The sequence below is a fragment of the Hetaerina americana genome, unplaced genomic scaffold (genome assembly GCF_022747635.1).
Source record: "Hetaerina americana unplaced genomic scaffold, ioHetAmer1.1.p SCAF_9, whole genome shotgun sequence".
NCBI lineage: Eukaryota > Metazoa > Arthropoda > Insecta > Odonata > Calopterygidae > Hetaerina > Hetaerina americana.
Genome location: NW_027287538.1, coordinates 60,643,185 through 60,654,384, shown reverse-complemented (window position 1 = coordinate 60,654,384; position 11,200 = coordinate 60,643,185). Strand labels below are relative to the sequence as shown.

The 11,200-nt window shown below is 39.3% G+C and overlaps 1 protein-coding gene across 1 annotated transcript; it reads left to right on the top strand.

Moving 5' to 3' along the window:
- Positions 1-3,367: 3,367 nt before the first annotated feature.
- LOC139698592 (uncharacterized) lies at positions 3,368-8,779 on the top strand. Its single transcript, XM_071597435.1, has 4 exons — positions 3,368-3,541; positions 6,936-7,149; positions 8,331-8,507; positions 8,703-8,779. The coding sequence occupies exons 1-4, from the start codon at positions 3,368-3,370 to the stop codon at positions 8,777-8,779; spliced, it is 642 nt and encodes a 213-aa protein (XP_071453536.1).
- Positions 8,780-11,200: the final 2,421 nt, after the last annotated feature.

The following is an 11,200-nucleotide window of genomic DNA, read 5'->3' as shown; positions in this document are numbered from 1 at the left end:
CCAGCTGTTTTTGGCTTATCAGGACCAGAAAGAGTTTATCGCCGTCTTATATTTCTCCCAAATTTATTTCAAATATGTAATCACGATATAAGGAATGGGGTAGTAGTATTCTGGAATAATTGTCTTTATTCCTTTTTATAGAAAGTTGTTATTTTGAAAATACAATTAATAACAAAGCACTCAAGAACATTTTCCAAGATATAGTTAGTAAAATAATACATCCCGTAAAAATGAAGTTCACTGGGAATAATAAGTTTCATTAAAATCAATGTTACATGCAAAATTGTTTTGTTTCCTATTTTCTGCAGAATACTTATTAGTTTTTCCCAATTCACTCTATCTAACGCTTTTTCGAAATCTACGAAACAGGCAAATACCTCCTGGTTTTGTTCTATATCCTCTCGATTAATAATCTCATTACTGCAATGGCATCACGCGTACCAGATCAGTTTGGGTTTAGGAAGGGGAGACACTTACTAACTTTTGTTTATCATCCTGAGAACAACTTTAGCTGCGTGGGGTAAAAAACAAATTGTCCTGTAGTCCTCACATGATGTAGCCTTTACCTTTTTCGGAATAGGAACTAAAACGGATCTCACAAAGTCTGCCGGCCAGATTCCTTCCTCATGAATATTACGGATCAGCCCATATAGCCTCTTCCTCCCACATTTTCCTAAGCATTTTAAAAGTTCCGCGGGAATGTTATCCACCACCACGGCCTTATTTAGTTTCATCTCCCTTAATGCCCTTTCTATCTCAATGTCTAGTATGCCTGGACCTAAGCTGTCTTCCTCTACGTCATTTTCTTTCTCAATGTCTAACTTTGTTGGTCTAAGTTCTTTACTATACAGTTCTTCTATATACTCCTTCCATCTCTGTTGGATCATTCCTGCGTCAAATATTACCTAACCCGACTTTTCTCTAACTGCTATCGTTGATCTCCCTTTCTTACTTCCCGATAAAGATTTAACTTTGCTGTACAGCGTACCGATTTCACCCTTCCTCTGCAGACTTTCCATATCCTCGCACTGCGTCTTCCACCATGCTTCCTCTGCTTTATTTGTTGCCCGCCTTAATTTATTGTTCAATTCTTTGTACTTCATTTTGCCTAATTCTGTATTGACATTCTTCCATTTTCGCCGCTCAATAATCTTTGTAATCATATCATCCGTGATCCATGGTTTCCTAGTCCTTGTAGCGTTAACGATTCCAATACTGTCTTTTGCGGCTTTAGACAACCCTTTCTTAATACTTTCCCATTTTTCTTCGATAGTACTAAGCCCTTTACCATCCTCCATGATTTTCTCTACCGCCTGTTTGTATTCCTTCCTTTTCAAACCATTTAATGCATGCTTCTACATTCAATTTTCTAACTCGCCGCCCCTGCCTTATCTTTTTGAAACGGACGCTACATTTCTTAACCACTAAATTGTGGTCAGAGTCCGCATCCGCTCCCGGGAAGCTGTGGGAATTTATCACATGTTCCTAAACCTGTGTCTACCCAGGATATAATCTAGCTGATATCTTTCTGAGTCACCTGGCATTTTCCATGTATACCTGCGTCTTTTGTGGTGTCAAAACCAAGTGTTGGTGATGACTAACCCCTGTCTTCTGCAGAACTCAACTGCTTTCTCCCAGCGGTCATTCCTCGTGCCTAAACCGTAGTCCCCCACCTCATCACCGTCTCTTACCTCGCCTACCGTCGCATTCCAATCCCCCATCACTATCAAATGTTTCCCTGCAGGAACACACGTAATTATGTCCTCTAACTGATTGCATATCCTATCGACCTCTTCTTCCTCATGGTTGCTCGGTGGCATGTATATTTGAATAATAAACAAGTTCGTCGGTTCTTCTTTTATCTCTACTAGTAGTATTCTATCCGTTACCTGCTCTATGTTGACTACGCTCCTTCCTACCTTTTTATTTAATATTATGGCAACCCCTCGTTGGCTCTCGTCCCCGCCGCTGTATATTATCCTATAATTATCACTCCAGTAACCCCCGCTATCCTGTATCCCCGGCTCAAAATCTCTGTATAGTCCATCATGTTAATCTTGGGAATGATAATTGAGGTGGTTTCCCGCTGCCTTCCTCAATTGTGTTTTTAACGTGACACCATCACTTATTGGCCGCCCCACTGGGGTCAGACGCCATTGCGGCCGCCTCACTGAGGAACAGACGCTGCGTGGACTACCATTCGTCTGGCTCCTAACCCTCGATTTATCTGGCATGGGTGACTCTACCAGGAGAAATAATTATTACTCCTGCCAGCTCAGCTCTAGGGGTCATCGAAACGCACAAGCCCTTCCATCACGTCAAGGGTCTAAGGTCCGGGGAGGGTCTAAGAAGTATATTTTAACGAAAATGATATGCTCAGCAGATAATAGCAAGTATACGAGGAATATATTGATTAATAAAATATTTAAATTAATAAAGTCAATTCACTTTAATCGGGCATTAGACATCGTTGCCACTACCGCCATTGTGTTTTATTAGGTGCTTTTAATTTTATAAGTTTGATTATGAAATTAATACCGAATTAATAGACGCAAATATAGTTTCCTCACATAATTTACTTAGGCACTTTTGAACAATACCTTCACTAAGGGAATTGATGTGTTTTTCAAGAACAAGTTTCTCACTTTCGTCATTACTTTAATGAATTATTTAGGGGCAAGGCGTTGTACAGGGCGTTGAACTTAAACCATAAAAAAGACTTGTTTCCCCTTCTTTCTCGGCCCCGTCACCCACTCCAAGCTATTCATTCCTTAGCCTTTCTCACACTGCGCTAAACTGTTTCCGAATTATCTCCTTAAAAGTACTTCCAGGTCAATTATCGAATGCCTGATATGCGACATAACCTGACATGCAGCCCAGGATTGCTTTCCATTGGTTTACGCTAAAATTGTCGACAAACTGCGTTTTTTGAAAAATGAAAAAAAACTGAACCTAACAGAACAGAGAAGTTTAAATAAGGGTTGCCAATTGGTGGTTTCCGGCGTAACTTTATGGAATCGATTCATATTTCACAGAAAATTTATTTCGATACGACCCGGGTTTTGACGTTCAGCGTCGATGTTCATACGTCACCTAAAGATGACGTTGAAAGTTGAAACCCGGGTCGTATCGAAATAAAATTTCCTGTGGAATTACAAAGTTACTATTTTTTTCATTTCCAAAGGTTGCCAACCTAAGTTTTTCTTATCTGTACGCTTTTTAAGTTGAAATTGATGCGACCTGAGTAATTATCGAAAAAAAGAACACTCCCCTCTCGGAGGGGCTGGAGATTAGGGCTTCGTTATATGTATATATACGTTCGTCCCGGTTGTGAAAAATACTCACCAGTGGTCAGAAAGAAAAGACAATGGCGACAAAAAAGACGATGTTGCTGCAGGCTAGCTTGGTGGTCCTCGCCGCGGTTGGCATCAAGGGACACGGCTACATGGCCGAACCCTGCCAGAGGTCATCCCTCTGGAGGCTCGGGTACCCCACGCCCGTCAATCATGCGGAGGACGGCCTCAACTGCGGAGGATTTGAGGTACGTCCACCCCTTCCCCCTGCCTTTAGTTGATCGCGGGGTATAATAATACAAGGGAAAACTTAAGTGGCATCACTTCATTACAGCGCGACCGCACGTGCCAACTCTATGATCCCATTGTTGGCGACTCTGATGCAAAATCCGTAACCCTCCGGCAATCCTCCTGAAGACTTCAAAGTTTGATTTTAAGTGTGGTTGGGCATGGTTTATTAGGTGAGACATGATGCTCAGCGCTTCCTTCGTGTGCTAGATGCAGTGCGGGTGGAACCACAGTGCCATAAAATGTGCGAGGTCTCGTATGTTTCAAGCGTGACCTCTGGCGAAAGCCAAGCCACAGCCACAGGCATAATCAATTTTGTGACTCCTTAATAATCAGGTGACTTTCTGGGTACATTTAAGACCTTTAGAATACATTCAAGAACAAAATGGCATCAATAGGTTTGTGTAGATTCAATCGTTTCCTGTTTTGTTTTACTTTCTTCTTTTCCATGTTCAGTTGAGAGCAGTAACGTTTGCTAATTCCGTCCGCCTATTTTTCAAATTATCTCTGGAATCCTTTCCTTTTTTTTCGAACCGTTGAAATTTATTTTATTCTACCATAATAAACTATATTTTTTTTAGGGTTAGCAAGTTTTGAGTTTTTTTTCGAATGATCACTCTAGTAATTTTGATGGACTTGCTTATACGAATTTTGAGCACGCACTTTTTCAATCCTAAGATTATAGAAGTTCTTTTGTAGCTACCAGTATTTCATTTAAGTAGTAGCGACTGGAACTCTTGGTGTAGTGTTCTTACCTGATGCAGGGCATCCCCTGCCACATACCTTTGAGGTGATTTTCTGAGTACCATGCAAACATTTTGAAGATCCAATTACTTTCCCTGTGCGTCCTGCAGTTTCCGAGGAATATGTGGCACTCAGAAAAAGACGGCTTGAGGTTTAGTTGGGAGTGTTTACATCAGTCCTAAGTCTTCCTTGTTCTCCACGTGAATCAACCGCATTTATTCTTTCAAAAATAAGTAGAATGATTTTTAGCCACTAATGCAGATGATTGGAATGGGGTGATTTTTGGTAGGAAAGGTGATGGAAGATCTCAGGAAAGCAATGTGACCCACGTTAGTTAACAGTGGACATTCACAGCGTGAGGATTGCAGCTAGAATGGACCCATGTTCGACGGTCACGTCCACGATGCAACTTTGTGTGGAGCAATGAGATGCAAAAACATTTTGCACCAAGCTTGAAAAATCGGATTCGGGAGTTACAGCAATGTCCCCAGGAATGATTTTCCGCTGGCACAAGATGTCTCGGGACGGTGGAGAAGAGGTTGACACTGAGAAATGCCCTGGACATCCATAAAAAATACAGTGTGATAAAAATGTGCAAAATTGAGACATGCTCAATTCTGATCAACCCCCAATTTTCAGTATGTTAGCAAAAGAGTGCAATATTTGGAAAACCAAAGTGCTTTGCATTCTTACAGAAGATTTAACCATGGGAAAGGTGGGCCAAGATGGCTTCCAAGGTGCTGTCAGAAGACTGCTTGTTGGTAACCTTGCCTTCGATCTCTTGGACCACGGGGAAAGAGGCCCGAATTTTTTAGAATAGGTGATTACTGGTGACGAGAGATGGGTCTTTGAGTACGATCCAATTATAACCCCTTTGACTTGGCACTTTTGATCAATGGATTACGTCAAAGAGGCCATGACGAGAAGCCTGAACGAGGGTCCTGTTGATAGATAGATAGATATAGATAGAATGGGTATAGATCTTTATTTAGGCAAAATTGAGACCTAATAGTCCCTTCTTCCAGGTTGATGCCTTACAAGAAACATACCACAACTGGCGGAGGTATTGGCATTGGTGGGTCGATATATAGGGGTGCTCTTATGAAGAAATATAGCAATTCCTTCTTTGATCTGCAATATATTTTTTCTCCAGATTTTTTCCACTTATTTTTTGGGCAGACCTTGCAGATTTGAATTTACGATCTAGGAATCTCGTGCTGCTCCGGAGTTCGGTAAAAAGAGCACTCAAACAAAATAATTTTGTACTGAGCATTGGAGAGAACTCCAGTGAATTTAAGAAAAGCAATCTCAATGAAAAGCGTTCGAAAATCTCGGAGACGGGAGAGATTTTGCATATCGGTAACAAATCTGAACATCCGCAGTTGGAAGAAGAAATCTATCTTTATTAGTAGCACGTCTACAAGATCAGGAGTAGTGCAAAGCAAATCTCAAGCACCTCGGATCATGCAAATCAACTCATTGGTGGTTAACTTCAGTGCCTAGTATCTTTCCCATGGTACTGACTTAAAAAATTATTGGAACGTATTTTCTTGTTCCACCAATTTCCAAGGTTGAATCTTCATTTCCTCTTATTTATATTTTACTTCGTATTAACCTTAGCTAATATTTGATTTTCATGATTATTATGCCAAGAAAAATGCGTAGCTCTTATTTAAAATAAAATACCCCAAATTTGAGAAGTGTTTAGAGCACCCTCGGTTGTTCAAAGAATTTGTAAATTCCTTCAGTTTATTATTATTTACTACGAGCTCTGATGTAAAAATCAACATGTTTCGCAGGGTACAAGGTGACTATTTTAGATCAGCATAGCTGAAAGGCATAAAATATTAAGTTTGAATTGAGATGTCAACTTCTCGTTCTAAACTCTGCATTGAAACTGCACGGAAATAATATGTTTCTATTGTATGAAAAACAATGATTTACCCTTCGCTTTGGCCTCTTAAAATATTTATTTCAATTGACGTAATGTACCATTCCATGAAACTGTTTCATTCCATGAATACCTTTAAAATCCTCAATAACTCGCGTGATATTTTGCAAGTTATTTTATTCTCTTCATCCCAATTTCCCTTCCTCTACCTCTAATAGCCAAGATATTTATCCCCCTATGAGTCGTCAATGTTACATTCCCTCTCAAAGTACATTCTCTCAATTCTAATCTTCTTACCTTACTTTAATTTCTTGCAATTAACTTCTGTCTTCAGCCACGAACCTGATGGTTTATTTTTGAATGCTTATTTTTTATTTTATTATTCGCCACACTCATATTTCAAAATCCTTCAATCTACGAATTTTTTAATTTGCCAATTTGTCAATTCAATGTAATTCGAGTGTTCAACAATCTTTCTTCAAATTTTACTTGCTACATTTATTAATTCTCTCTCTTCTTTATCGAAGAGTCTTTGTCTAACGCATTCCTATTTTATAAGTTGTTGATATAGCACCATTTTTTCCTAAAATACTTCCCTTTGTCCAATGTTCAACTTGCTCTGATTATTGACCACAAAATTTCATGTTGAAATTAGTACTTATCTTCATTGACAACATAGAGAGAGAGACAATGACAATTTCTGCCACGAATTTCCTCAGACCCAGTGGGCAACCAATCAAGGGAGATGTGGTGAATGTGGCGATTCCTGGGCCGAGCAGAGTCCACGCGAGAATGAGAACGGAGGGAAGTATGGCATGGGATTCATCGCCCATTCGTACAAGCAGGGACAGCTGATTAACGTCAAGATCAACATCACTCAAAACCACATGGGATACTTCGAGTACAGACTCTGCCCCATGGACGGCGTCGATGGTAATTGCACACTACATCCCTATATTTATTAGAGAAATGTTCTCATTCCAGGATCCATTTTGTATTCTCTATCAAAATATTCGTTGAAATTATTTCGGTCTTGTAGAGATTTGAAGTGTTTTAATATTCACCACGAACCGTCCGTCACCTTATACGAATCTTTTTTTGAATCAATTCGGAAGTCAAATGTTTTCTCTTGAGGCTAATGCGATATTTTGCATGGTTAGATACGAATTGAGTGACACATAAATAGCCTTCACGTCATATTGATACTATTATAATCGAGTGCAGAAAAATGTTCACATGTAGGTCCCACTAATGTCATCTTCACTAGCTTATAGCTTTAAAACATTTCCGCTAAGAAAAATTCAGAAAATTCGAAATACGCATTTCACGACTTTTAATTTTTCACTAAAAAAATATGATTAAAGAGATTAAATTATTCAAAAATATAATAATGTAGCCATTCAAGCCAGTCATTCAAAATGCAACTTGTGCGCGCCTACCTAAAACTCGCTGCTTCTGGTCCTAGATTAAGAATAAATGTTTTAATAAACTCCGTTGACTCCTTCTGGTTCGTTGAATACTCCAAAAATCGAAAAATTCAGGGTCAGATGGGCAATGACAGTTGTTCAGAGGGAATAATACGATGTTATCACTTTGCCATAATTTGATCCAAATGCATACTGATTTCCTGTCATTACAGGAAAAACAGTAATACGGTTAACAGTCTTCCATCTAAAAATCGTAAGTTTGTTATTTAATAGTATGATAATAACACCCTTTAGTATTAAATGATAACGGGAAAAATTTTTACCATGTTTTCGGGGAACCTACTATTCAAGTCCTCGGAAATAAAAACTTAAGAATGTTATAAATTGTAAACGAAGTTGTTTGTTAAATGTACTCGGCTTAGTTGTTGGATCATACATTGTCATTGGACTCATCTTTGCGAGCGATATTCTAGACACTATAGGCCCACTTTAAAATCTTCCAGATGCCAGCATTTTGAATCACCTCGTCTCCTCGGCAACAATTATTCGTGTACACGTAGATTTGGCTTTTTTAAATGCCAAAACCATGAGCTTGCGTCCATTATGATACAAGAATAAGCGCTCATGAACGGTAAAGATAGGGAGCTGATATCGATGTGTTTACTATGAGTTAACTTTGTTTCACAGGTCTACCTGAGAAGCCGGCACCACAGGAGTGCCTGGACAAGTACTTGCTCAAGTTGGAGGACGGAAACACGAAGTGGATGCTCCCGTCGAATGCATCTCAAGTGTTCGAGATGAAAGTGCAGCTGCCACCTACCCTCAAATGCAAGAGCTGCGTAATGCAGTGGACATGGATAACAGGTGAGCGGATGTTTGAAATATCACATGCAAGTCACGTAACAATGCAATAATTAGTCGCATGACAGAATATTCAGGCTAAACACGATAAAACCCGTCACAATAAGAAGTAATAATTAATCAGTGAAGAAAGCAGAAAAATGTGACATTAAAGCATTTTAGCTCTCTTATAAGATATCCAATTCATAATTTCTACAGAGCAACTGGATGTGCTTAGACGTCTGGCAAAGACAAGTATACTGTGTCCATGCCAGATGTCTAAGCTGGCCACTTAAATCTGCCGACAACTAATTTTGGTGGCTTTTTTGTGGGAAAATTGTAAAAATGGCGATTCCTGCCAAGAACTTATAATCTGGCCACATTCACGCCATTAAAAAATAGTTAAATTGTCTACACGAGGAAATAGTATACTCTACCTATTAACGACTTATATGAGATTATTACGACAATGGACATAACTAAAGGCATTGTCATTCACAAATCTATATTATAAGAAATTAAAATGAAATTTACGAAATAATTATGAAAAAGTGTAAAATATATCCACAAGGTCTGGTGAAAAAAAATGAGACTGCTTGAACTGATACTTGATTTTATTAGTTACCGTTAAATCAATCTCATCGCCTTCAAAATACAGCCCTTGGCTGCCAATGCAACGCTCACAACGTTTTTTACAACTTTAGAATGACGCCTGGAACCGAGCTTTTTTGGGTCGTGGCCACTTCCACTACGAAGACTTGGGTTTGGTTTCTATGTCGTTATCATGAAATCAGGTTTCGTCATCTGTAACGATTGTTTTTAAGAAACTTCGGTCGTCGTTTGAAAGATTGAGTAGTTCGTGGCTGATGTCAAGGTCTTTTTACCTCTGTTCGTCTGTTAAAACTCGTGACAAAAATTTGGACGCGACGTGCTGCATCCCAAAAATTTCATTCAAAATGGTTAAACACAAACGTCAACTTCACTGGCAATCTACATGACAGTCAACCTACGATTTTCAAGGGCTATTTCATTCACACTGTTGACGTGGGCGTCGTATGTTGACGTCGATGGTGAAGTACTTCTCGGTTCTTCGTGGATCGAGTTTTGTCTAGGCTGGAAGCGATTAAGCCAGCAAGAATAGGTCTCTCACCATCCATGGTGTCTTGTCGGCCATCTTTTAAACGCTTGATCCTCTTGAAAACATGTTTTATTCAGAGCATTATCGCCGTAAACAGCTGCCAATATTTCTTGATAACTTTCAACGAACTTCACCAAAAACCTTGATGCTAATTTGTTGCTCCGTAACTTCGTCATTTTCCATTTCCGACGAACAGTAAAAAACTAGGACAGCAGCAACTAACATAAATGGCACCATACGCACAGCTCGACGATCCGCCAACCACAGACGGCTCATTGGGTCTCAGGCAACTAGCGCTGCTAAAGGGCGGGGCTATAGTCCGCGTCATGGCAGCCAAATTTATAAATAATTTGATTAAAACATTCATTCGCTGAAACACAGAGAAACGACACTCACATATCTAGTCTTGGCATTTCAACGGCGTGGTAGTCATCTTCAGAATGCCATTCTCGGGGGAAGGGCGAAGATAATATGTGTGGGGGTTTGAGAGGGGTCGAGAGGTATGGGATGACTAGGGAATTGACAAGGGGGTGAGAGGGGATATGTAGGTTGCAATTGGATGGTTTCAGTCGGTTGAGTTTAGCCTGAGAGGTTTAAATGACTGAAGCATCCCTGGTATCCCCCATCCCCCAAGTTCTCACCTCTATACTGTTTGCGGATTCAGGAAGGGTTTCAATCACCGAAACAGAGAGGCAGTCGTCAAAGGAATCCAAATATCCAAGATTCCTAAACCTGTCCCAAGATACAATTGTGTCCCGGAATTGCTCACACTCATACTGAGTATCATTGGACTCTTTGAGAATTTCAAAATTATATCGACTCTAAAAGTAATGCTATTTTTTCTGATGAATAGTCATATTTCTTAGTCATACTTCTCGCCTTTGCTTTTTTCCACCAACCTTTGCAACCTACGTACATGTTACAAAATTCCGTCTCCATGCGTCCTCATTCCTCGCCTTCCTATCCGTTCTTCCCCCTATTCAACTGATATTGCTTCCCTTTCTCTTTGTCCTTAACATTTATGGCCCAATCGAGCACACCTCTCCTTTCTACCACGAAGAAAAACCTTCCCCCACTACCCCTTCCTCACTTTCTCCTTCCCGATCGCTATTTTAACAGCACATCACTCTACTCGTGTCGTATATCGTCACCTTGAAAGTGACCTTGTACGTTTGATTACTGACTATAAAATAAAGAGGTTGCTATTGATTAAATCACCTAAAATAATCCTCATACATGAAGTTCAACAATAATACCTGATAAAAAATTTATCGTGTAACATAAAGAAGCATGAAGGATTTTAATTTGAAGAATTATTATTTGTCAATGCAATATTTTTATAAACTTAATGCATAACAGTTAATTTCATAATCTTTAAAAAATATATTCAGTTAGTAGAAGAACGAAATACCGAGAAAACGAAATATGAAGTGAATTATAAGTAACAGTTAAAACTTGAATATGGAACTTATTATGCCACAATTATAAAATAATACCCAAATATTAGCAAATATGTCCTATTGTCAAACTAAAGGTAGATTGGCACGACCAGGAGTTTATCACATTTTTACAACAAATT

Coding starts and splice junctions, on each gene's coding strand:
- LOC139698592 (XM_071597435.1), top strand. CDS start 3,368: ATGGCGACAAAAAAGACGATGTTGCTGCAGGCTAGCTTGGTGGTCCTC. Junction 3,542..6,935: donor TCAACTGCGGAGGATTTGAG/GTACGTCCACCC, acceptor GAATTTCCTCAG/ACCCAGTGGGCAACCAATCA. Junction 8,508..8,702: donor GCAGTGGACATGGATAACAG/GTGAGCGGATGT, acceptor TAATTTCTACAG/AGCAACTGGATGTGCTTAGA.